Source organism: Barbatula barbatula (genome assembly GCF_947034865.1).
Source record: "Barbatula barbatula genome assembly, chromosome: 1".
NCBI lineage: Eukaryota > Metazoa > Chordata > Actinopteri > Cypriniformes > Nemacheilidae > Barbatula > Barbatula barbatula.
The window spans coordinates 30,690,088-30,717,940 of record NC_136766.1 but is presented as its reverse complement, the minus strand read 5'-3'; the positions used below and the strand labels follow the sequence as shown (position 1 = coordinate 30,717,940).

At 39.7% G+C, this 27,853-nt stretch overlaps 1 protein-coding gene across 2 annotated transcripts; it reads right to left on the bottom strand.

The window, feature by feature from the left end:
- Nucleotides 1-6,632: 6,632 nt before the first annotated feature.
- On the bottom strand, nucleotides 6,633-27,597 carry ltb4r (leukotriene B4 receptor). Of its 2 annotated transcripts, XM_079468295.1 has the most exons (4): nucleotides 27,530-27,597; nucleotides 11,669-12,231; nucleotides 10,589-10,862; nucleotides 6,633-7,347 (listed from the first exon to the last, which is right to left on the bottom strand). In XM_079468295.1, the coding sequence occupies exons 2-4, from the start codon at nucleotides 12,184-12,186 to the stop codon at nucleotides 6,997-6,999; spliced, it is 1,143 nt and encodes a 380-aa protein (XP_079324421.1). In that variant the 5' UTR covers nucleotides 12,187-12,231; nucleotides 27,530-27,597; the 3' UTR covers nucleotides 6,633-6,996. The 2 variants fall into 2 exon arrangements, with proteins under 2 accessions (XP_079324421.1, XP_079324422.1); XM_079468296.1 differs by lacking the exon at nucleotides 27,530-27,597 and having other exon boundaries at nucleotides 11,669-12,445.
- Nucleotides 27,598-27,853: the final 256 nt, after the last annotated feature.

The window sequence follows — 27,853 nt, the reverse complement described above, 5'->3', positions numbered from 1 at the left end:
GAATACAGGCTGCTCCGACCGGCATGCAAACCAGAAAAGGTGTGTAGTGATGGATTATGCTTGTACTTTAAAAAGCCAGAGACTAGAAATATCTCCGAATTGGCGAGACCTAAGTAGTGTGTAAATTAACCGGAGAGTGGGACCAGGTGTGCGTGATGAGTGGAAAAGAGCTCATTTTGAAAATTGGAAACGCATTTACACTATTTTGCATTCATATTTTATTACTAATAGATATACCTCTCCAAATACCCTTAATGTTTGGAACGCCTTATGATGCACCATATACTCCAGTTTCTGATCAGGGGACCTCGGGATGGCAACAACCATTTGTGGAGGGTTTTGTCCATAACATGTCAACCCACAATAACATTCACTTTTTTAATTACTTTTCCTTAACTTCATTAATTAGATGTAGTATACTTTTTTAAATGTTTACATTAATGACAGTATTACCACATCTTCAACAGACAGTTTATTTGCAGTTCGATAATGATTGGCCAATTTTAAACCTTTTGCCTGGCTCTTTTCCAAGTCCTTTCTACACTCCTGGGTCCTTTGTGTGGTGTGGTGCTGAAAAGTATTTAGATTTTTTACCCAATATTTGTTTTACCTTTCTCTACATCCATTTTTTCTTGAGAATGTCCATTGGTGGCAGAGGCTTGTGCAACAGATCAGAAAGGTTGAGTTGAATTATGTGCTCTGTGAATCTTGTTTGCAGAGAGCGATGCATTTTTCTTGCCGATAGCTTGGCTTCACATAGGCGTCTTCTTATTGTTAAAGTACTCACAGGTAACATCAGAATTTCTTTGACCCTGGAGCTCATCATTGGCTGAGTCTTTGCCATTTTGGCTATTCTTAGATCTATTCGAATGGTAGTTTTCCGTTTTCTTCCACGTCTTTCTGAATAAAGTTATTGTTATTCAAATTCATTTCACATTAATCAATCATTCTGCAACATTTATAATTCATAGTGACAACAACAGCCACAAATCCATATGATAAATGCTTGAATCAACCGCTGAATCATTATTTAGTAGAAGGAATAACTTGATATTTTTCCCTGCCATTCATTCTGATTAGTACGGGCGCTGTCTTTCCTGTGCATGACTGCGTGTTCATCTATTACATCCACAATATATTTATAATTAATAACAAAAATACAGACACATCTGAAAACGAGCTTCTAGGTACACTTTTGTTTCTTCGGAAAACAGAACAATGAATAACAGAGCAGCCGCACCAGTCTGAACTACAGTAACTCTATCTGCCCATCGTCTTCCCTGGGCTCTCAAAACTACCGTTAGATCCCTATAACTAGGTGCAGAAAAATAAAACAGCACATCATGATGAATGACACATATCTTTGCGAAACATCATAGTGTTTGCTTTCTTACATATGCCGTCATTGGTGTGAACTTAAATTTTGCTTGAGGTAACGGGTGAACGCAGACAAAGCGTTTTATATTAAATGGGAAAGGGTCTTGTATCACTCCCCCATCATATTATGTAAACTGCATTTATAACAAAGAATGGCAAATATGCAGATGTCACCTTTTGTACTCTGCTTATGACATTCAATCCACTTGGTGCTGGTGTGAACAGATGAATGCACCAAGTCCGTCAACACACCCACCACACAGTGAAGGCAGCGGTGCGTGGGACTGTGTTTGTATGTTAAAAGTTCACCTCACCTGTAAATCATAATTTTTTATTGATCCATGCAATATTACTGTAACGGGCCCCGGCCAGGGGTCCGCTAGCAGATATATATTGATATTCCTGGTCGAAGTGCTCTGGAACAATTGGAAATATGACACAGTTATTAGTGACGCAGGGCAACTGTTGCTCTTTTTCCCTTCAACAGGAATATCTTTTATTAACAACTTCATTTCAACTTTATATCTGCAATCAAGAATTATTACTGTTATCTTTGGTTGCTCTCTATTGAGAAACAGGTTATATCCACAATAGGATAACATGAAGTCACATTCTCTTCAAAAGTACATTTCCACATAAATGTATCATCACATATTTCCTCAACATGAACTTATCACAGTTTTATCTTAAACCATAAGCACACATTTTCTCTCCAAACTGTATTCTCTGTTATCTCTCATTAACAAGTATTTCTGTATTCATTCTACATTTTGTAAGTGTTCACTTAATATAACAGAATAAATCCCATTTGCGGTCAAATTAAATTGTATTTACATTACATGAGTACAAACTTCAATATTAAACATATTTGTCTCATAACTTTTATACTTAATTCCTATGAACCGAAACTGTGTTATAGTGTAATATTACCACGTGCATCTAATACTACCACCTGCGTTTCACCCAAAGCAACATCTGTAAACTGCTTTTACTCTGTACATTGCGTTATTTATTACCCGTAATGCATAGTCTTACACACACAGTTACTTTACACATACACAGTAATAAACTCAGAAAAATTCCAGAGCAGTTAGGAATATATGAACGAACCAGCCTTCAGAGACTGATAAGGGTGCGTGAAACTGATCACATCACACCCATCCTCTATAAACTTCACTGGCTTCCTGTTAGGTTCAGGATTGAGTATAAAATCTGTCTCCTTACCTATCAGTGTGTTTACGGCAGTGCACCATTACACCTTAAAGAACTCATCAATAGGCATAATCCAACCCGACATCTCCGCTCCTCTGAGAAACAACCACAAACTCCAGGTCCCCAAGTTCGCCTCGATTGTGGAATTCCCTCCCCAACCACCTGAGGGCACCACAGTCTTTAGAGGTTTTTAAACATATTAAAGACCTACTTATTTTGCATTGCATTTTCTTAATATAATTTATTTTTGATACTGTATTGGACTGTTTTTGTGTTTTAGTGTTTTTATGCGCACCTGTAGCACTTTGAGATCAATCACAATCAGCCAATCACCTGACTTAACTTTACAAACAAAGGCTTTTGTACAAAGTATTAGTGGTGAATTTATTCGTTTTTTCTTTTCTTTGTATATTTGGATTATTTTGGTTGTTAACGATATCTGGTGACAATTTCATGTCAACACCACCTTGTAAAATATATTTACTGAGAAACATGGTAAGTGCTAAATATTAATTTTAACTATTGTATGTTATCCACGCACCCCAAAGTTATAAAGGTAGACCAATTGCCATTTCACCAGTGGTGCATCCTGGATTAACTGGTCATGTCGATCTTTACGCTCAGAAAGGGCAGCACATAACCATTCTTGGGCCCCCTCAAGGGCCACCTGAATCCGTGCCTGGTGCTCCAAGACCCATTCATGCACACCCCCACATATAGACTCAGATATTCGGCTCAACAGAAAGTTTGCAGGTAACTGTGCCTCTGGTCCATACATTAGAGAATATGGGGATTCTCCTGTTGTCTGATGTGGGGTACAATTATAACAATACAGCACCTAAGGTAGGCACAACACCCAGTCCCATTTCTTTGATACTAGGATGGTCCTCGGAAGGTTGTGGAGCATACGAATAAATTGTTCACATTGGCCGTTACCAGCTGGATGATATAGTTTTGTTAGGACTTCTCCACACAGAACTTTTGATTTTAAAGCTGTTGGCAGGACCAACTGTAAGCTCTCCTCCTTACCATCAGGGCGTTTTACCTTCCTATACAGAACCTGATCACGTTCTACAAACCATTGCCACTGGCCAAGTAAAGCTAGCCCCTGTTTGGGCAGTTTACGGCGTTTGTCAAGCCCTGGTTGTTGCGGGGTCGTGCTGTTCAAATAACTTTTGGTAGCATTGACTCAGTGCATTCATCCCTAAAATACCAGGGGCTTGAAGACCTGCATCACTAGGAAGGTCCTTAACAACCAATGTTTTGCAGTTTGGTACCACATGACCATATAACTCAACATCGAGTTCCAAATAGCCCATATATGGAATTGATAGCCCATTGGCAGCTCGCAGCAGCCACTGACAGGAGTTCAAACGATCCTGTCCCCAAGGCTCAAAGTGTGCATGGAAACAGGTTTCCATGAACATGGACACCATCAAGCTAGTATCTATCGAAAAAGAAACATTCACTCAGACATTGAAATGTGGGCAGGATTATACCAACTGTGGTAATCTAAAATCAGGGCCTACCTTAGAGCCTGATATACTCTAACCGGACTGTGGCCCCTCTGCCCAACGGGTACTAGTTTTCTGACAGCTGGCTAGGGCGAGGCGACCTAGCTATTGCTGGTGGCTCACTAATGTTTTGGGGTTTGTCACAGCTGGCTCTAAGCCGTAACAAAGAAGGAAACTACATGCTAAATAATATTTGAAATAATAAGCAATTTATTAATATGAGAATAACAGGTAAATTAAACAACGAAGAACAAAGGAACACAAGCAATGGTACAAGCCGTGGAACAAAACAAACATGAAGCCAACGGCACTCCGGAAATCGGGTAACTCCAGAAGTGCCCAGAGCACTGGATGAAAGCTGATTAAAAGAGCGCTGTCCTCAACCTCATCCAGGTGTAAACACTCCTGACAATCAATAGAGGCCCCCTTCAAAATAAAACAAACCAAAGGCAAACCAAAACAAATACGTAACATCCTCCCCCTTTAAAAATTCTTGAAGGTATTCATTTATGGAACCCAAAATATCTTTATTCCAAAATCACATATAACTGCTACTGATAGAACCCACCATGTAAGATTTCATGTTAATTTGTCCCCAGCAACCTCGAGCCCAATACATCCTGTTTAAGAGAACCAAATGAAACAAAATAACACACTGGTTCTAAACAGCCGATCTGCCACTACTGGGTCAGGCGAATGTCAAGGGCATATGACTGAAGAAATAGACATCAACGAGTTAATCTTTGTTTAGTGGACCACGAAGAATGCAAATTAGTAAACAGATTATGATCAGTGTACTCGGGAAGCCGCTGGCAGACGTCCCTCGTCCGCGCTGCCCGAGCAGCGAGGGCTCTTCGACAACATGTCCCTCCTTCCTCCCGGGTTTCGGCACCAATGTAATGAAGTTGCATAAAAGGGAAGGAAGGAGGCGGGAACCACCAAACATTTAACAAAACTTTAATCAAATGAAACAAACAATAAACATGGAAGTAAAAGACTTAACACATGTCCGGGCCTGGTCCTCTCTCGTCAACAGTCCTGCATCTTGTCCTCTTAAGCTCCCGATCTCCCCTGTGAGATGCGGGAACGGTGCACGCACAGCTGATTCCAACTTTCACTCACACCACCGGCCACCCCTCACGGCTCTCGTCCCGCCTTCCTAACCACACCGGGCTAATATGCTCATACTTTTTTGTACGTGTAAGAACTCGAGCTGCCGCATTTTTTATCCAGTTGGAGTTTTTATAATAAGCTTGCATTAATTGTGCATTACAGTAATCTAGTCTTGATGTCATTAATGCATTAATTAACTTCTCTGCATCTGATCGTGACAGCATGATGTAGTTAAGAGATATTTTTAAGATGGATAAAAGCAATTTTACAGGTGTTGGCGACATGGTTCCCAAATGACAGAGTACTATTGTATTAAATTATTTTGAGATACAATATATATATATTGTAATGGTTTTGCCTTCTCATGTCTTAATTTCCTAGTCTAGTGGCAGTATCATGACAGGGCCACATGTTTTCTGTGGAGAGAAACCTGTTATTGTCAGTCATGACATAATAAGCATTCTCTCTGGTCTCGTCTTTGGCCCCGCCGTCTCGATTCCTCGTTAGCTTCCCCTCAGTGTTTCATTACCCACAATTGTCCCTTGTTATTATCCTTTGTATGTCTCCCTATTTAATGCCCTTGTGTTTTCTGTCCTGTGTGGATTTGTTTTGTTTTTTCGTCGGTACTTGCCCTTGTTGGATTACCCGTGCTATGAAGTCATGTATGTTTGGATAAAAGCGTCTGCCAAATGCCTAAATGTAAATATAAATGTTAATGTATGTTAGATTGTCTTGTCTCCATTCATTTTTAATTAAGTCAAGTCACCCTGCCAGCAACCCTTCTAGCCCGTGACTCAGCTGGCCTTCAGTTCGGCACCCTGCCCGGTTCTGCCAGCACGCCAGTCGGCGGTCAGTCCGGCCCTGGCCAAGCCCCCCAGGACGCCAAGTTCCAGAGCACCCCCTCAGACTAAAACTCCCACACCTAGCCCAAGTCCTTTTGGACTCCCCCCTATGGAATCATGTGTTCTCCCACCCCACATGTTTATTACATTTACATTTAGTCATTTAGCAGACGCTTTTATCGAAAGAGATTTACAAAGAGTTCGAGGAGCAATAAGCGATATGTCATACAAAGAGCAAAAGTACAATAGGTGTTTATTACATTTATTGTGTCAACCCAACCCTTTGATTGTCCTGACCTGTTTACCCTTGTTAGTGGTTACAATGTGTTGTTGATTTTTGTATGTCACCCAGTCGGTCTTGTCCCGTTAGTCGGCTACCCTTAGTGTTTAATAACCCACACCCGTCCCTTGTAATTATCCTTTGTTAGTCTCTCTATTTAATGCCCTTGTGTTTCTGTCCTGTGTGGATTCGTTTTGTTTATTCTCCCTTTGTGTCCTGCTCTGGTCGTTGTACTTGCCCTTGCCCTTGCCCTTGTGATAACATTGAAGGAAAACTATGTGCAATAAAGATTATTTGAGAAAATCCAAATAACTGGCTCTTTAATTATAACATACTAATTATAAGTACAATATACTTTTACACTGATAATATAGATCAAACACAAACAAGGCTACTTTAACACATTACAGTAAATTGTTAAAAAAAGAAGAGCAAGATATACTGAATGAAAGAGTTTAAGATCATATACACTTCTTACTGCTCTTAACTGCAGTATTTAACAGGGTATTTCATGTTTATTTTTAACATTCTTTCAAGCTATTTCTTCAATATTTCTGCAAAAAGGAAATTAATTTACTTCTTATGCAATGGTCAACTTTTTACTGGCGAACATAAAATATCAGTAAAATATAAAGAAATAACAATACAATAAACACTTTTATTGCAGTGTGGTCAGAGATTTAATTTCATCCCTGCTATGCACTTCACCAGGGGTTTCAGCTCTTGCCTCGTCCCCTTTACGAGTAAGTTTAATGGACAGCTTGTTGAAAACTAAAGTCTCTGCATTAGAGCCACGACTGGATCTTGTGCTGCGGGTGGACTCAGAGTTTGTGGCCTCGAACAGTTTAGCCATGAAGCCAAGACCAGCCTGACGGATGTGAGAGCTGCCCGCAAAAACATAAAGAACTGGATTGATGCTGCTGCTGAGAAATGCAAACGCAGTCACGTTTGGACGGGCATCTTTTGCAGCATTTAAAAGAGAAGATGAGCCCTGGATTAGACCAATTACCTGTAAGAAATATACAAACGATAGCAAAAAAAACAGTAAGAGGTGATTTTAAAGAGAATGCAAATCTAAAATAAAGACTTTTATAAAATGGTCTATGATGGATCTTTTTGAGAAAACCTGGATATTGAGTTGATTAATAAGAATATTTTTGCATGAAATAGGTTGAACAAACCTGGAGAATAAAAAAAACTAATTTATAAAACTTTGAGTAGATTTCGTCTGTTATGTGTACATGCGCAGCAAAGGAAGATCACGCCAGATCCTGTGCATTTTTCCCTTTATATTTAGAATACAACATTTTTTTACTGGAGCACTGTAGCCCCTGACTGAAAGTTTTAAGAGCACAGGCAGAAAATTCTCGGGCACACCTTTATTCAGCCTGCAATGCAATTATTGAAGATTTTCCTCGAAATAGCTGTATTACTGCTTTGATAATAAATAGACTTAACTCACATAAAAGGACAATGTACAGTTTTATTTTCATTACATTACTCAATAGCAGGGTCATACGGCACCTGCAGAATTTTGTTAAATCTGTGCTAAAATTTTGGAAAAACTGCATAAATGTGTTTATATTTGTACAGAACTGTAAGTATGTGTAAATGTGTTAAAATAGTTTTAAAATACTACCTGTCTATGCATTTATTGTGACAGTGGTTTGGTTCTGCTCATCGTTTAAAGAGAGGAAGAGCCTACAGCGAAGTTTAAGTGCTAAGTAAAGAGACTGTTAAAACTCTTAATACCAAATTAGTACTGAATTAGACCAAATTAGTACTGAATTCCTTTGAACCAACAGATAATGTGCATGTCATTTTGTATGAAAAAGTATATATTTTATTGTGTATAGTGTTAAAGCGAAACGAATGGGCTCGTCTTACATTCTTATGATGAATTAATTGTGTATTGTGGACAATTTTAGATTGGAAAATATTCAGCGCTGTCTTAAGTTATCAACTGATAAATGGCGTATCCTGTACTCCTCCGAGTCCACAGTTAGTTCCGCAGACGGCGGCCACCTGGAGAGGTCGACCTAGACTCCCATCCAAGGCATGTACGTTTTTGGCATCTCTGGTGTCAACTCTGGTGGCAACCAAGCTGCCTCCACTCTTCACGCCATGGCCATCCTGCAGCTCCCCCAGCCATTAACATTCGGTCTGTCCTTGTCTCCCCAGGTCTTTACGAAGGTCATGGAAGCCGCCCTCACTCTCCTCAGGGAGAGAGGTGTGCGCATGCTCAACTATCTCTGTGACTGGCTTATCTTGGCTCACTCGCAAGATCTGTTGTGTACACACAGGGACCTGGTAAAAACAGACGCCTCCCTGCAGGGTTGGGGTGCTGTATTCAACGGGCGTGCGCTGGCATATCAACTGCCTGGAGTTGTTAGCTGTCCTAATTGCACTGAGGAGGCTACGGCCTCTCGTGCAGGGCCAGCACGTGCTGGTGGAGAGTGGTGACTCCACCCCCACGCAGTCCAGCTCATTTGGGTGCAGTAGACCTGTTTGTCTCGCTGGACACCACCCATTGCCTGCTGTGGTACTCCCTGACCGAGTCCCCCCTAAGCACAGATGCCCTAGCGCTGGCCACGGGAAAAGTGGAAGTACGCCTTCCCCACAGTGAGCCTCATTGCACAGGTCCTGCGCAAGGTCAGGGAAGAAGAGCATCAAGTGTTACTAGTTGCGCTTTACTGGCCCAACCAGACTTGGTTCTCGGCGTTAATGCTCTTTACAACAACTCCCCCTGACCTATTCCCCTGACGAAGGACCTTCTCTCGCAGGGGATGGACACGTTGTGGCATCCGAGACCAGACCTCTGGGACCTCCATGTCTGGCTCCTGGATGGGACAAGGAGATCCTGAGTGCTGGTGGTGGTGGAGACCATCACTCAGGCGAGGGCCCCTGCCACAAGGCGGCTGTATGCTTTTAAGTGGCGCCTCTTCTCGTCCTGGTGTTTTTCTCGGAGAGAAGACCCAAGAAACTGCTTGATCGGGAACATGCAGTCCTTCCTGCAGGAGAGGCTGGAGAGTAATATCTCCCCTTCCGCACTGAAAGTGTATGGAGCCACCATCGCCGCTCATCACGAACCAGTTGCTGGTAAGCCTCTAGGGCAGCATGACCTGATCATTAGGTACCTGAGAAGCGAGAGAAGGCTAAAACCGCCTTGTCCGCACTCAGTACCCTCTTGGGACCTTGATGTGGTCCTGGCAGGACTTTAGAGGCCCCCTTTTGAGCCGCTCGGAGAGGCTGCTCTTCCTCATCTTCCTCCAGGCGGAGAATAGGCATTACATCCATCACCAAGCACTTCATGGCGGCGTGCTGGGCGGAGCAGCCCTGCCTCCTGTGGCCGGGTATCAGCTTATACACGCATAGCTTTGACCGGACCTAGTGCCCCACACGTAGTAATCCCCCAACAGGGTCGTTCAGTCTGACATATTTTGATTTGATTTGATTCAATTTATTGTCATTACACACATACAAGTACAGTGCAACGAAATGTATTATCCTCATCAGATGGTTCCCTTCGTGGCAATCCATGACCTCCTCCAGGTAAGTATCCACCTTGCTGGACGCTGTCTCCCCTTTATACCCGGATATCCGGGGTGGAGTCCAGGATGCAAATTGAATTCGCCAATTTCATTGGCCTTTTCAAAACTAGTCAGAAGATGATAGGTTCCCAAGTCAAACCCCATCTGTCAGTTTTCCATACAGACTTACTGAGAATCATTGAGAAATAATCTAATATATTACATTTACATTTAGCAGAAGCTTTTATCCAAAGCGACTTACAAAGAGTTCGGGGAGTAATAAGCAATATGTCATACAAAGAGCAATAGTACAATATGTGCTATCACTCGTTTTAATGGCCCATAGCGTTTTGCTGTAGTTTAGCATCAGTCAGAGCCCTTAAGTGCCGAGTGTTTGATTTTCCCCCCAAACCAATTAAGCGCAAAACCTGCACCGCCACTATATCGGGCTTGTTTAATTTATACGCCAATATCGACCGAAAATATCTGCGTGTCAATAATATTGGGCATCCCTAGTTGAGTCAAAGCTCAAATTGCGATCAATCATATTTATCTGTTGTACATAATTTAATTTAAAAATAATGCATGCATAGTGTATGCTGTTAGAAGCTTAGAAGATAAAAAGTTTAGAAACAAGATTTTCTGATAAATCTGTTGAAATATTCAGGGTATTTTCACTACTTTAGATTGTAACTAAAAGAAAAAATGTATTATGCATACCTGTAGGATATTGATGAGGTGATATGGCAGCCAGAATACGGTAAAAGCACCAATGATAAGCAGGATCAAGATGCTACCTCTTCCTTTGCGCTGGAACATGGCACTACGTAGCCTACATATCACTGAGATATAGCAGACCAGGATGAATGTGAAGGGTAGAAGGAAACCTAACAGGGTCTCAGAAAAGAACTGAAAGATTTCATGCCCCACACTTTCCCAATGGAACAGCACACACACATATATTGGCACACTGGGACGAATCTGTAGGAGGGAACTGGTGGTGATGAAAGAGAAAAAGGTACATGAGAACAGAGAAATATGATGTACGGTATCATGAATCAAAACGGCACATAAAAATGATCAAAATCAAAAACAGTTCTGGAGCCACACTAAAATATGTAGCGTAAAAGATGTTATTCCAATCTTTTACGCAATATTTGTTATACAGTCCAGGAAAAAATTACTAAACCACTCCAGTTTTACATTTAATAAGCATTCAAACATACCAGTTTTTTCCATCTGTCATTTAATTTTGAGTACAGCATTTCATTCTTATGAAGGTACTTCTATAGACTTATTTCACACTGCCGCCATGTTGAAATTGAAAGCAGTGAGGCAGAGGTGGGAAGAAACCCGGAACGACAGATAGACTGCAATGGTTTGAATAACCAACCTGGAGTTATCAAAACAATTTATTATCTTAAATGTGACAATATAAATATAGGGTGCATGTCTCACAAACTGTTTTTCTTGACCACTTAAGCCGTAACATCACATATCAGTGACTGTTTAAAATGCCATTAATGGGTTTTATTCGCGTACACAGAGCCAATCTAACATTGTTATAAACGATTAACGATAATTTGTTTATTCATGTCACGGACACCCAATGCTAGTCCAAACCATTGTAGTCTATCTGTCCTTCTGGTTTTCTTCCCACATCTGCCTCGTTTTAGATTTCAACATGGCAGCGTAGTGAAATCAGTCTATTGTTCCCCTTTAGACATGTTTATATACCCAATATGCTTTATTGCTTAAATTAAACAGTTTCGCTGATTAAAAGAAATATATAATACGAACCGATAGAATGGCATTGGCAAAGCCATTAAAAAAGACATCATCCAGATGCCCAACATGATCAGCAAGAGTCTGTTCTTGGTCCTCAACCTCTGAGACAGAAACGGCTTGTTGACAGCCAGCCAGCGGTCCAGGCTCATCAGGGATATGAGGTAAATAGATGCATACATGTTGACACAGCACAGATAATGGACAGTCTTGCACAGGGCAGATCCAAACTCCCAGCCCTTCCCTCCAGCCAGGTACCTGAGAAACAGTGGAGCGCTCAAGAGTACTAAAGCATCAGCCACTGCCAGATTTAAAATCAACAAACAGGTGACAGAACGGGATCTAACTTTGCACAAAATTGACCACACTACAAACAGGTTGCCAGGAAAACCAAAGACAAAGGCGAGAACCAGGATAGCAATCCCGATCTGATGGGACAGGGAGAAGGGCTGTGTGGAAACAGGCGTCAGCACAGTGGAATTAGGGGACGGTCTGGATAAGACTGCGGTCTTCATGGTAACAAGAGTGGCCATGTTATCAATGGAAGTTTGGCAAGTTGTTGTCACTTCTTGTATTTGCTGTGGAAATAAATTGAACAAACAATTTTTAAAGAGTGTTAGCCAAACAAGAAGAATCTCAAGAAAACATGATTTATCAGGAAATAAGAAATAACAAACAAGATAGATGTAATATATAATATAATATATAAGTATAATGAGTGGCACAAACAAATCCTGTAGTCCACTATTGTTGTTTTGACACTGTTTTGATGGATAAGTACTCACAAATAGACTGGCAATTAATTATGCATGTCCATGACACCACCACATGTAAAATTTTGGTAAAACCTTTAGAACGCTGTTCTTTCACAGAACAAACTGGTTACACTCTTAGAAGTAATGTGCAAAATGAAATCAGAGTACTTTTCAAAGTAATGAGTAAAGTAACTTAGTTACTTGATAAATGGACAAAATGCCTGCTAATATTTGTTTTTTGGACATCTAGGTATAGTACCTGAGGACCCACTGTAATCATGTTCATGGTCATGTTTGGAAAATAACTCGCAGACCTTGAAACTAACATAAGTCATGACACACAGTAGTAATCAGTGGCATTGTTTTAAATGTGCCTCGTGAATGTAATACAGATGGGAAGATTCATCGATTTGCATCAGTGCATCGGCATAAAAGGTAACAATGCGATGCATCGATTTAAATGGTTGAACATCGGTTAAAGTTGCCATTTCTATCACGATGCATCGGTTCTAACATATTTCTGTAAAAAATTATATGTAGGTTGATTTCTTTGGACTGTTTCACATGCACGGTCTGTCATCGCTGCTGCTAGTTGAATATGACATTTCACATCACTACGGAGACTGAGGCGTGTCCTGACAGTCACACAGGTTTCGTCTGACAGCTAAGTGCTGCCTTCGGAGACTGCATCCCAAGGCGTAAAGGCACGTCCCAATTCAACGTTTGATTTACTCCCGATCTCCTGAGAGACCTTTAGCCCTATTTGATAATTTTTAAGGCATCATAGATGTCTCATTTAGCTGTTATGTTAGCTGCTATCGGCTCCGCTACGACTAGTTAAAACGTTTTTCACTCCCAGCTGGCTAACAGCTCTGCTTGTACCAATGCAATAACCTATGCAATCGCCTTTTTTATTTGTAAACATATTAAGCGTTAAAGAGCACGATGGCTTCCAATACCTCCTTCACGTCAAGACCTGTTTGTGGAAGTGCCCTGCATTAGAAGTCAGAAGGCACGTCAGAAGTGTGAGTAAAATACAGTTTTCAACAATTTGGTAAATGTCATTATAGTTATTGATCATTATATTTAAAAAATATTTTATGGTTAGATATGCGCCTTTTTTGTTTGTAAAATGATATTTTCTGTGCCATTACAAAATAATAGGTCAGCCCTATGAAAATCCCAGGCTCCTCCCTTGCTTGTGTTTCAGCAAAGAAATATGATATATTGATTTTTATAAGATTTCTTGAATATCTTTTTCAAAACACTTTTTTGCCTTATTTGGTCAAATATACACTCAATTAAAAAAGGAATATTGGGAACACCATACTAATACTGTGTTTGACCCGCTTTATCCTTCAGAATTGCCTTAATTCTACGTGCCATTGATTCAACAAGGTGCTGAAAGCATTCTTTAGAAATGTTGGCCCATATTGATAGGATAGCATCTTGCAGTTGATGGAGATTTGTGGGATGCACATCCAGGGCACGAAGCTCCCGTTCCACCACATCCCAAAGATGCTCTATTGGGTTGAGATCTGGTGACTGTGGGGGCCATTTTAGTACAGTGAACTCATTGTCATGTTCAAGAAACCAATTTGAAATAATTCGAGCTTTGTGACGTGGTGCATTATCCTGCTAGAAGTAGCCATCAGCGGATGGGAACATGGTGGTCATAAAGGGATGGACATGGTCAGAAACAATGCTCAGATAGGCCGTAGAATTTAAACGTTGCCCAATTGGCAAAACACCTAAAGTGTAACAAAAAAACATCCCCCACACCATTACACCACCACCACCAGCCTGCACAGTGATGACAAGGCATGAAAGGTCCTTGTTCTAATTCTGTTAACTCTACCATCTGAATGTCTCAACAGAAATCAAGACTCATCAGACCAGGCAACCTTTTTCCAGTCTTCAACTGTCCAATTTTGGTGAGCTTGTGCAAATTGCAGCCTATTTTTCCTATTTTTAGTGGAGATGAGTGGTACCCGGTGGGGTCTTCTACTGTTGTAGCCCATCCGCCTCAAGGTTGTGCGTGTTGTGGCTTCACAAATACTTTCCTGCATACCTGGGTTGTAACGAGTGGATATATTAGTCAAAGTTGCTCTTCTATCAGCTTGAATCAGTCGGCCCATTCTCCTCTGACCTCTAGCATCAACAAGGCATTTTCGCCCACAGGACTGCCGCATACTGGATGTTTTTCCCTTTTCACACCATTCTTTGTAAACCCTAGAAATGGTTTGCGTGAAAATCCCAGTAATTGAGCAGATTGTGAAATACGGCTGTATGGCAGCAACAATAATGCCACACTCAAAAGTGCTTAAATCACCTTTCTTTCCCATTCTGACATTCTGTTTGGAGTTCAGAAGATTGTCTTGACCAGGACCACATCCCTAAATGCATTGAAGCAACTGATATGTGATTGGTTGATTAGATAATTTCATTAATGAGAAATTTAACAGGTGTTCCTAATAATCCTTTAGGTGCGTGTATGTTTATTATAGGTGTTTGGTGCACACATATTTTGTATGACATACACAGCTGGTGGTCAGTCTAAATATGATTTTTAAAGAAAGTTAAGGTGTACAGTATGTTTGTCATGGTCCTGTAGTTCCCCAGCTAGAGGACACCATTTTCAAGTGAAAACTGTAAACTTTGTATGCAATTTTGACATTTGTTTACACGACAACAGTGTTTCACGAGTATGCATATTTGGCGTGCTGTCCGGGAAGAGGGCTCCGACCCTGGGATTTTCTTCCGAACTCTGAGTATTCTCCCCCTGGGTGTGTGTTTTCCCGCGTCCCACAGCTAACAGCAGTCTATCTACACTGAAGCATCATAGCAACTAATTGTTTAAGTGGTTAAAAAGCCTTCACATGCCTAAGAGTGTGATTATATAATGCAAGGGAAGTTTGGCAAGCTTGCAGAGATACACTAAAAACAGGTGCGGGAGCATGGAGGAGCGTGGGTGCAAGGGCAAAACACAAGGAGAGACGGTGGAAAACCGTGACATTACCCTCCCTCTTGGAGGCATATCCTCGTGCCTATACCGTAACAACTGGGTATGGCGGTATGCCTGAAGGTTGGTGCAAGAAACACGGGACAGGACGGAAAGCCTCTTGGATGGTACTCCTGGCACCAGGGATCAGAGGGGCCATGGAGGCGCCGGGAGCTCGGGAGGCCTAGAGGGTTTCCGCAAGAGGGAATCCCCCAAAACATTTTCTAGGGAAGGGCAGGACGGGTTCGGCAGGGACTTGGAAGGAGTCTGCTTTTAAATAGACATTTTTTAAACAAACGTTTGATTTTGCCCAGGTTTGTCTACCTTTTTTTATTAAATAAACAGCTTCATTACTTTTACTTATAACTCCACATCAGAGCCAAGTACGGTGCAGTTGACACTGTTTTGCCTCTATTTCTCGCGACGTCCTTTTTTACTGAGAGTCTGCAAATTAGTGCCTGTCTGCCTGACGAAAATGCATTTACAACACGTTCATATTTTAGAGAATGTAGTTAATATTTGCTTAATTATTGACTGATCTTATCCACCCGCAATTAATCTGAATGTACTTTTCTATTTCCTTACCCGCCTGGTCCACAGTCAAGTCAAGTCAAGTCAGCTTTATTTATATAGCGCTTTTTACAATTTTCATTTTAACAAAGCAGCTGTACAAGAAAACATAAAGTAAAACATAAAAGGTCATGGAAGTCAAAACACAGGTCAAATATCAGACACACAATAAATTCCTATATGCAGTGTTAATTAAATAAGACTATCAAATTCTAGCATCCCCCCGACCAGGCAAACAGTGCAAAACAGTATGCAAATGGTGGCGAGGAACCCAAAACTCCATTGGAGGAGTAAAAAACCTCAGAGGGAAACCAGGCCTAACCAGGGGATTCCAGTTCCAGCCTCTGCACAAGCTCGACAGTGCTTGCCCAACAAGGCAAAATAAAAAAAGTTAGATTTAAAATTATCATTAATAATCTAATAGCGGCTGAAGTTTTGTAGAGTCGCCACGTCCTTCGTCCAGCATTTGTCAGGTCTGGGAATGGATTGCGCCCAGCCCGCTCCGGTAACCCTGGACTGCATCCTGCCCGCTCTAGTAACCTTGGAACAATGAGACAAGACTGTCTGAGAGTAGAGTACTGTTCTGCACTCTTTGATGCAACAAATGCATCAGTTGTTATTGGAAGTGTTCCTGGTTCCGGTTGATCTAACTAGTGCAGCCTAGATCTTTGAAATATATATATTATGATAGTGTAGTGTATGCTAGATTAGAAAGATGCGTCTTTAGTCTAGATTTAAATTGACAGAGTGTGTCTGCCTCCCGGACAGTGCAGAGAAGACTGTTCCAAAGTTTAGGCGCTAGATAGGAAAAGGATCTGCCGCCTGCACTTGATTTTGAAAATCTAGGTATTACCAACTGACCTGACACCTGAGAGCGTAGTGCACGTTATGGACTGTAATACGTGAGAAGTTCTCTCAAGTAGTGAGGAGCTAAACCATGCAAGACTTTATAGGTAATAAGCAAGATTCTAAAATGTATGCGATGCTTTATTGGTAACCAGTGAAAGGTTTACATAACCAGGCTAATATGCTCATACTTTTTTGTACGTGTAAGAACTCGAGCTGCCACATTTTGGACCAGTTGGAGTTTTTGTAATAGGTCTGCAGGGCAACCACCTAATAGTGCATTACAGTAATCTAGTATTGATGTCTTAAAGGCATGTATAAGCTTCTCTGCATCTGATGGTGACAGCATATGACGTAGTTTAGATATATTTTTAAGATGGAAAAACGCATTTTTACAGGTGTTGGCGAACTGGTTCTCAAATGACAGAGTACTATCGAATATAAAGCCAAGATTCCTAGCTGAAGATGAGAGTTTTATGGAACATCCATCGATAATTAAGCAGTATTCTTCAGTATTCACTTCAGTTTTTTCCGTAAAAAATTGCTACTCATCCACTTTTTTATATCGACTATGCATTCCACTATTCGATGGAATTGCTGTGTTTCATGAGGCTTCGAGGAAATATAAAGTTGCGTATCATTAGCATAACAGTGAAAGTGTCACTTTATTATATCTCCTAGAGGTAGCATGTATAATGTGAAGAGCATAGGCCCTAAGACTGAGCCCTGTGGACTTGCGATTTGCGTGATACCTCATTCTTTATTGCTACATATTGAAAACGATCGCATAAATAAGATCTAAGCCATTTCAAAGCTATTTCCTTAATACCGACATCATTTTCGAGTCTATGTAGGAGCATGCTGTGGTCAATAGTGTCTAATGCTGCACTAAGATCTAGCAGCACCAATAAGGAGATACAACCTCGGTCAGACGCCATAAGCAGATCATTTGTAACTCTAATCAGAGCAGTCTCTGTACTGTGATGTGCTCTAAATCCAGACTGGAAATCTTCATTAATCTCATTCCTTTGGAGGAAGGAACATATTTGAGTTGAGACTACTTTTTCCAGAACTTTATATAAGAAAGGTAAGTAAGTAAGGTAATATGAGTTAATAATGCTAAGTAGAGGATCTATAATTTCTGGGAGCATCTCTTTCAGAAGATTTGTAGGTATAGGGTCTAGCATGCATGCAGTCGATTTAGATGATCTAATGATTTTAGAGTTCATCGTGATCTATAGTAGAAAATAAACGTAATTTCTCCTTAGAGGCGCTGTAGTTAGTCGTTTGTTCAGCGGGTTTCACTTCTGGTTGCATAGTTATCATTTTTTCTCGAATATCTTGGATTTTATTTGTGAAATAGTTACTGCTAAAATCATCAATGCTATGCTGGTATACAGAATCAGAAGTCGCTGACGATTTATTTGTGGTTAATTTAGCCACTGTGTCAAATAAAAACCTAGGGTTATGCTGGTTTTCTTCTATTAATGATGAAAGGTAGGCGGATCTAAACGGTTTTAGGGCTTTCCTTTATTTTTAAATACTATCCTTCCAGGCAGTACGAAATACCTCTAATTTAGTTTTCTTAAAGTTGCGCTCCATTTTTCGTGCCGCTTTCTTTAGAGCCTGAGTGTGTTCATTATCCCACGGTGTCGGTCTGTCATTTTTAATCTTCTTTAAGCACAGAGGAGCAACTATGTCTAGTGTTTCCGAAAAGGTGGCATTAATATTTTCAATGGTAAAGTCAAGATCTTCAACGTTATTACTCATGCTAGAGATTTGAGACAATCCAGGCAAATTATCAAGAAACGCACCTTTTGTAGTCGAAGTTATTGTTCTACAATATTTGTAACTTGGAGTTTGATTTGCCACCATTGGGTAGTGAAGCAAGCATGATACCAGATAATGATCCGAAATGTCTTCGCTCTGCTGAAGGATTTTTACGTCGTCCACGTTCATACCGTAAGACAATATTAAATCTAAAGTATGATTACGAAGGTGAGTAGGTCCTGACACATGTTGACTAACGCCCATGGAGTTAAGAGTGTCTTTAAAAGCCATTAAAAGCCATAAAAGCCAAAGAATCTGTATCATTATCTACATAAATGTTAAAGTCACCAACAACAAGGACTCTGTCTGCAGCCAGTACTAGTTCTGATAAGAACCCACCTAATTCTTTAATAAAATCTGTGTGGTGCCCTGGAGGCCTATATACAATAGCCAGAATAAATTTTAAAGATGTTTTGTCCTTAGTATTAGGTGTTGATGCATCAAGTACCATGACTTCAAAAGAGTTGTATTTAGGATTAGACTTCTGAGAATCCACAGCATCCACAGATATAATATAAACTATTTTGCGGAAGTCCACTATTCACCCACAGCCTGTTGACACGGGTGTCTTACTGCCCACACCCATAAAATCTTGTTGTAAAACATTTCCTAGCTCTTATTTGATTTATTAATGACATCATCACATGGACAAAGGACGTGGCGACTCTACAAAACTTCAGCCACTATTAGATTATTAATGATTTTGTTTTTGCCTAGTTGTGCAAGCACTGTCGAGCTTGTGGAAAGGCTGCAGCTTTTGCCAGAGGGGAACTGGAATCCCCTGGTCAGGCCTGTTTTCCCTCTGAGGATTTTTCTCCTCCATTTTGGGTTCCTCGCCACTGTTTGCATACTGTTTTTCACTGTTTGCCTGGCCGGGGGGGGGGGCTGCTAGAATTTTATAGTCTTATTTAATTAACACTGCATATAAGAATTTATAGTCTGTCTCATATTTGACCTGTGTTTTGACTTGCATAACCTTTTATGTTCTGCTTCTGCTTATAGTGTTTTCTTGTACAGCAGCTTTCTAACAATGAAAATTGTAAAAAGCGCTATATAAATAAAGCTGACTTGACTTGACTTGACATCATCGACTAGTTGACGTCGATGCGACTTTCATCACATAATAGTTTCATCACATAATAAAAATCTGAGACCGTTCAACCCCTAATACACATGTATTTGTATTTCAGCGGTAAGTGTTCTCATAAATTGTGTTACACTTTGCAGCAAGCAGTACCTGCATCAGTACAGCACATGTATTTTTAAAAGCTCACTAATGAACTCACTATAAATTTTCACCATTTGTATAAAATTTCACCATCCTGTAGCTCAGTGGTAAGAGCATTGCGTTAACAATGCAAGGTTGTGGGTTCGATCCCAGGGGATTTCTTATACCTATGTAATATGTATAGGATAATGCAATGTAAGTCGCCAAGCGTCTGCCAAATGCCTAAATGTTAAAAAATATTTATCTAATTTTGTGCGTCTCTGTAGTGTGTTTGACAGATTATTCAGAAATAAGGCCTTCTCTCTCAAAATATTGTATATAGTAGCCAAAACTCAATGTTTATTTGAATAATTACCACAAATACCATCAGGGTTATGCAGATGGAGAAAAAATATCATTCAACTGAACATGTTTATCCACTTAGGGTAGAGAATTACACTTACTCGAACCAACTTGAAAGAGATTGCAAAATTAAAAGAAAAAAACGAAAGTACCAGGGGTAGAGACTGATAGAATTGCTCAAGACTAAAGCCCTTTTCACATAGAGATCCCGGAAAATACACAGAAAATGTTTCCGGAAAATGGTCCCGGGATCGTTAGATCACACTGCCAGTGATTTTCTGGGATCTGTGCGGTTGCTTTCTCACACATCCCGTGAAGGTGGCATAATATACTGTGCATTATTTTTGTCGTGAAATGAGGGTTGTAATGGAGGCACGGTATAATAATTTTTCAATATTTTGATGTACAACAATGTGAGTTTAAAAATAGGTTTATCCTTTATTAAAACAAATTAGCTTCCCCTGAGTGTTTCATTACCCAGACCTGTACCTTGTTAGTTATACTTTATTAGTTTCCCTTCTTAATGCCCTCTTGTCTATTGTCTAGTCCTCGTTCGTTGTACCTATTTCCTGGCTCGTGTTCAGGTTCTGCCTGTTGTCTACCATCCCTGTGTTTAAGACGTTGTGTCATTGTTCTTATTTAGTTCGTTTTGCGCCCTTGTGGGAAGTGTTTATTTTCCAGTCTGTATTTTAGTCCCATCAGTGTTTTCCCCATCGTGGCCGTTGTTTTCTGTCAGTACTTATATTAAAGTTTTGTTAACCCCTTCACCCTGCCTGCAATTGGGTTCTTCCTCCACGATTGTGACAAAGATCAAGCAGATCGAGTGAAAAACCCGCTAATAGGACCTAAAGCATATTGCACATAATTCTATAAAAAACACAAATAAACACTAAGGTGTTATTTTAAACAGGGGGAGCAAAGACGCTGCAAAGCAAGGGGGCGCAAATATGTTCATTAGGAAAGGTAAGGCTGAAAACTCTGAATACTCTATTTGAGTGTAATATGTCTCGTCTAAGGCCAGTTTTTAAAAAAAATGTAAGCCTTCTTTTTATAGCATTGATCACTAATATTCTACAGTACGTCTGATGCAAACTGAAAGGGTTTGTATTAATGGACTGTCTACTAGAGGTCTGCATTACTGCGGCTCCCGCGGGACCCTTAGATTAAATGTTCATTGCCTATAAATTGAGGTAGCGGTCAGGTACTCTGGTGTACTGTGAACATATGCATGTGCTTCGCGGGACAAAAATCATTCAAGCAAATAGCGGGTAAACTCAACTTTTTAAAAATGTTCACAAAGCAGGTGTACATGAAACATGATACTTACAATGAATCCATAAAATGTTTAGAAATTTAGAAATTTAAGAGCAAAAAAGTGAAACAGACACAACGTACAAGCACAGAAGCAAGCCCATACGCTGACAACACTGACTCACTGAACACACCCTCATGCACAACACACAGACAGGCACACACACAGACAGAAACACAGCAAGCTATATACGCAATCTATCAGGGCCGTGCACAGGGGGGTGGCCCGGTGGCTAGAGCCACTGCCCCTCTGCCCTCGTCGACCGAGGTGCCCCTTTTCCCATCCCGCTCCGTTCAAAGTATTCCGCTGATTCCACTATTACGCTCCAGGTTTTCCCGCTCGCTCCGCAGCATCATTCACAGTGTCTCTGTCTCTTGAAACTGAGAGTGAACACGACAGTTAACGAAAGCTGTCGCATTAACAGGTCGGTTATGCAAGAGACAGTGGTTGAATCTTCAAAATTTGTAATTTGGTATTATTATTTTTTTTGTATGTCAGTAATGTTTTGCTCTTGGTCTTCTACTAGTGCTAACAACTTGTACAACATATCCGCGTTTTTTGAATTAAAGTTAGCTGCTTGTCTAATCAAATTATTGTACTCAACGATCAGATTTAAATAATGTCCTGTTGTTGGCACACTTTGTAGATAATCCCCCCCAAAAAACAATGTACAACAATGCCTTCACAAAAAAGAAGACAGATACAGAGAGAGAAAGAGCGAAGGGAGGCTGCTAAAGGCAGTTCAACACTGCAAACATGGATTCAAAGCTCCAGCAAGCCAGCAGGTAAATCAAATAGAAGTTAGAACAGTTAGCAGACACAGTTTGTCAGTTTACCCATTGTAATCACTTGTCTTAGTTCTGACTAACACATCATAGGCTCTAAATTAGTTGTATATTAGCATAGTAGGCTATATAGATTAATGCTGTAATGCTAATATGAAATTAAATGTCTATTACTTATTACTCCATTGAAGATGAGGCAGAGGCAGGCTCAGAGAGTGAGGGAGAGCCCATTTAGCATCAGCCAAATAAATTCAATTGAATTGAATTCAATTTTATTTACATAGCGCTTTTCACAATCTGCACTGTTCCAAAGCTGCTTTACAGGGGGAAATAAGAAAAACACAAAAAAAGGTAAAACACACTACATGAATAGTTTAACTTGTTATGCACCGATACCAGTTTTTTTCTGCCGATCCGATTCCGATACTGAACTTTCAAATATCGGCCGATACCGATCCAAATCCGATATCAGTTATTGTTGACCTTTTAAGGTTTAGAATGTCTGTAACTCACACAGTCATTAAATTTATCTGCTTTTTATCAGTCAAGCTTTGCATATTCATGAAATACATCAAAACTTAGATAAATAATATACACAGTATGACGGACATCTTTATTAAGAACACTGTGCTAAACTTATAATTGAAATAAATTACATTTAATCAAGCTATGGAGTCATCCAAATGACAATCTGTATTTTCCAACCATCCAGCATTTCTTTGATTGAAGCTGAAATCACACTGCTTCTGTGTGATCCTCGCAACTCTTTAGCATGTAGCACAGCACTCTGCAATGCGTAACCAGAATCCATCCCATGCGCGGTTAAACTCAAAAGGGAATGGGACACACGTCGGAGCTCCAAATATTAGCAGTGAAGCTCAAAGATTTTACATCTTTTAACTGATCCGCAACATGCGACGACACTATAAAATAACTCGGGCAAAGCTGTTTCAGAAATGTATTTACGCGATGGTAAACTAACGCGGTTCAGGCGACGGAAGCCTACATTTTCCACAACAGAGAGAGGCTGATTATCTAGTACAAGAAATTCCACAACTTTTGCTGTGATTTTTACAGATTTTTTTTGTCGTCTTTGTGAAGTTTTTCTTGCCTTTGAAATAATTCCTGCAAGGTTTGGTGCTTTAATTCGTCCTTTTTGCGTTTCACTTGTACAAACTCTTCGTGATCTTTTCCGTGATGCTTCTGAAGATGTTTGATTAAATGTGTCGTGTTGTAACGCGCAACAGTACTTACACACTGGCAGCTGTGCTGCTTTCTGTTGTTTCAAGCGTGAAATATTTCCACATCTGCGACATCTTCAACGCGCTGAAATTTCCATATAGGCATAAAGTTGGGTCCTGAAAGGTCTCCCCACTAAACTCGCCTGTCGGGCCATTACGCAAAATAAATTTCAAAGTATTTAATTATTATTTTTAAGTAAATGCATTTTTCTCAAAATAAACGAACGTTTTCTATTTACTTAAATACAGCTCCCCGTTCAACAATTGCTGGTAATTTGGTATCGGATTTGGATCGGTTGTGCTGACTCGCGCATGATCGATACCCGATCCATTCAAAAAGGTATGGATCGGAGCCAAATCCGATCCAGAGTATCGGATCGGTACATCCCTAAACACCTAGTAAATAATATCTAATGTCAGCAGTCTCCTGGTGGTTTATTTTGCATATTTGCTTTAAGTGAATGCTTGGCTGAAAAGATGTGTCTTTAATCTAGATTTAAATTGAGCGAGTGTGTCTGATCCTCGAATAATATCAGGAAGGTTTAGAGTTTCCAGGTGCTACGTATGAGAAATTTAGTTATTCTAGATGTTATCAAAAGTCCTGAGTTTTGAGATCTTAGAGCGTGATGGGTTGTATAGAAGCTCTGTTAGGTAGGACTAAACCTTTAAGGCTTTATAAGTGAATAAAGTTTGTTTATTGATGATGAAGGACAAACACTAAGTAGCACATTACAGTAGTCAAGTCTTGAGGTCATAAATGCATGAATAAGCTTCTCCGCGTCAGCAACACATAGAATATTTCATCATTTGGCAACATTTCTTAGGTGGAAAAAGGCTGTTTTTATCTAAGATGTGATTTCGAAATGACAGGTTGCTGTCTAATATAACGCCTAGATCTTTTACAGTATGAGTTGGAGTAACAGTACATCCTTCAACTTTCAGTTTATAATCAGAAATATTTAGTTTGCGTGTCTTTGTTCCGATAAGTAATATTTCTGTTTTATTAGAATTTGGAAGACAGGAAGAAATGGAGAGTGAGGCAGCCACAGCCATGTACACAAGGGAGAAAAAGCCAGAAGCATTTGAGTTTTTGCTTCAGTTACAAAATCCATCAGATCCTGCGTATTTAAAAAAAAAACACAATATAATGTACAATGTGGTACAATGAACAAGTACGTTCTTTTCAGGGACAGTGGTGTGAAGAACACCCCTGGTTAGAGTATGTTCTATCAAAACATCTACAATAAAGTCTAAAATGTATTTGAGCGTGTGCTGAATTCTTTTTTAATTGTATATTTTCTAATAACTGGATAATTTGTGTTAACAAGCAACCACCCCCTTGGTGCCCCTTTTTTTGGTTTAGGCCACTGCCCCTCAAAATGTCTGTGCACGGCCCTGCAATCTATATATTTACTACGGTCATGTCCAGAGCTGTCCATTTCAGAAATATGTTCTTTAGTTCTTATATACGGTTATTAACTTTTCACTTGCTAAATATCACGTCTGCATGTCCTGCTTAATGCCATAACAGTTTGTGTAAATTGACCTGAATGACTGTAGCTCCTTTGCAGCGTCTTTGCTCCCCCTGTTGGTGACATGTGTACCTGTTTGTTGCACATGTCATAGCCATCATAGCCTTGTAATGGGCATTAAATCCCTTTCCCGCTCATTCTCCTTCACAACTCCTTCCTGGTGGAACTTTCTTCCTAACGCGGTCCGGTCAACCACATCTCTCACAACCTTCAAAAAACTACTTAAAACCCACCTCTTCTGTGAATACTTGACAGACAAATGAAAAAGAAATAAAAAAAGTACACTAACCCTCTCTCTTCTCTCAACAGGTAGGGGTCTAGCTTATGTTCAAACTAGTAACTTTGTATTAGCACCTATTGTACTATTGATCTTTTATGACATATCGCTTATTGCTCCCCAAACTCTTTGTAAGTGGCTTTGGATAAAAGCGTCTGCTAAATGACTAAATGTAAATGTTTGCAAAAAATGTGCTGTAGCTCATGTTTGAAAAAAACGAAATTATTCATAATTTCATTTTCTTTATTTAATTTTCCCAGTTTAAATAACATATAGAAAACCATTTTTCCTTTTGTGAAAGAAATTAAAAAAGGAAAGTTTTTTCCATTTTCCGTTTTTTATTTGAAAACAGATATGGAATGAACGGAAGATACCCTGAGAATTCTCTTATCTGACCTTATGCTTGGTGATTAGTACTCTTGCATTCATCCATGATTACGCTAAAGACAAAGATTAGGACTATATTTTCATTTTTGATTTGGAACGGAAAAAATTATCGCTTAACTATATTTGTTTGTATAGCCAAATGATTTACGATTTATTATAGCCGTCACTATTTTTACGCCCTTGTTTCTGCCTTTTGTTCACACAGGGTGCTTTCCGGGACTGATCCTGTTAATGTTACTAGGTCCCCTTTCCGGAATAATTTTTCGGATCTACACAGAATACACTCTGGTACCCTTTCCTTGGACTTAATTAAAGGATTATACTGCATTTGGATCCGCTCCGTTTTTTCCCTTGCTTTGCATGGCGAGTAACAGATAGTTTAATTTATTCCTTAAATATATCATAAAAATTCTCAATATCTACATGGTGCAACCAAGATTACGACCTTCTGTGTTCTGAAACGCTGTACCTGGGGTTTAGTGCTCCAGTGAACTGTGTTGGAACATGACTTTCATGTCTTCTAGTCTTACTCTGTTGCGTTGGTGTTACAGTAGAGATGGTTGTTAGTGATTTGATGGTATAGATATTGGCTTTTAGTACTTGGTGTTTCCGCACTGCTATTTTTTCCTGCTGAAATAAATGTTTTTTTAGCACATTGAGTACAGGATGTTTCACCCATGTGGTAACGTTATTTTGTTATAGGCCTATTGAGAAAGAACCACACTGCCAAGTGCAAGACTACCACTACTTCACTCTGAGTGGTCTTGTCTGTTTTTCCGAGCACTGATCCCCAAGCCACTCAACTAACTGATTCTTACAGCAACTCGATATTTACATCTGTCAGCACAATGCCACTTATAAAATTACAAAAAAAAGCTGTTCGAAATTCCCACCACTCTAACCAACTAAATTTTATATGGTTTTAACACAATTTAAAATGGATTCAGTGACATACAGTTGAGGGGGGGAATGCCTTTCATGCATTCTAAACTTATTGCAAAATGATAGTATTTTTCTTGTTATGGTGCTTGTTTTATTTGGATGACTTCCTGCTTTCCAGTTAAAAGACCATATTGGCCAATTCAGGTTATCACATTTTTTGTAATACATTTACATTACATCATTTCGCAGACACTTTTATCCAAATAGAAGAGGAAATTCAATAGCAGTGTCATATAAACACACACTCTCCAACAATATTATATATATATCTATATAGATATATATAAATGTATAAATATTTTGTAATATGTAAACAAATTGCTGTGGCTTTCAGAACATATCTGAGTATAATGGTTTAATTTACGTAAAGTTGAAGAGTGTTAAGATAGTTTCACACAAAGGGTTTAGGGGCACCAGCAAAAACTGTGAGGACCATAATCTAGAAATAGAAGAAACATGGACACTACCAATGAGTGGGAGACCAAGAAGAATAACTTAGCTTCTGAGCAAGTTTCTAAGCAGTTCTATGTAAGAATCCAAAACAAATGCTGGTAGACCTGAGAAAGTACTTAGAGTTTAACATCAGCAAATTTAAGGGTTCACTTAGTTTTCCAGTCTGACCTATGATGAGTCTCAAAGTAGGCTGTACACTATTATTGAAGTTTTAGCAATATTTTAAATGTATTACGTATATTTATGTACATTAACACATGGCATATAGCATATAATGCATGCACCGCAACACAACATAGATTATGTAAATGTTCTGTAAATAGTCCGCCAAAAAGTAAACTACACAGATCATGTATGCACAATAAATCGCCATACCTTAATGAGAAAGACTTCGCAGGAATGTTATAGTGGCTTGAACGAAGGCAAGTAAAATGAGTTGTACTAGAGGCTCTTTTTTGTGATGCAATTTCTTCCTCTTTATTACAACACTTGTGAAACAACTAGTTGCCTTAAACAGGAAAGAACAACGAACAGCACACTGATTTAAATTGTGTACTACTGCTTCTTCGAAACTGCTCATATTGTATACATAATCAGGAGTCATTACTTTACTATGTGTATTATTTTTGTACATTAACGATTTTGCCTTTTACGACTATTGAAAATAATACTTTTCTTTCTCAATTAAATTACAATTAC

Excerpts from the sequence above, each read along its gene's own strand:
- ltb4r (XM_079468295.1), bottom strand. The coding sequence starts at position 12,186 with ATGGCCACTCTTGTTACCATGAAGACCGCAGTCTTATCCAGACCGTCC. Across the intron at positions 10,863-11,668 it reads TTGCCAATGCCATTCTATCG|TTCCCTCCTACAGATTCGTC; the intron begins GTTCGTATTATA and ends CATCACCACCAG. Across the intron at positions 7,348-10,588 it reads ACCTCATCAATATCCTACAG|GTAATTGGTCTAATCCAGGG; the intron begins GTATGCATAATA and ends TATTTCTTACAG.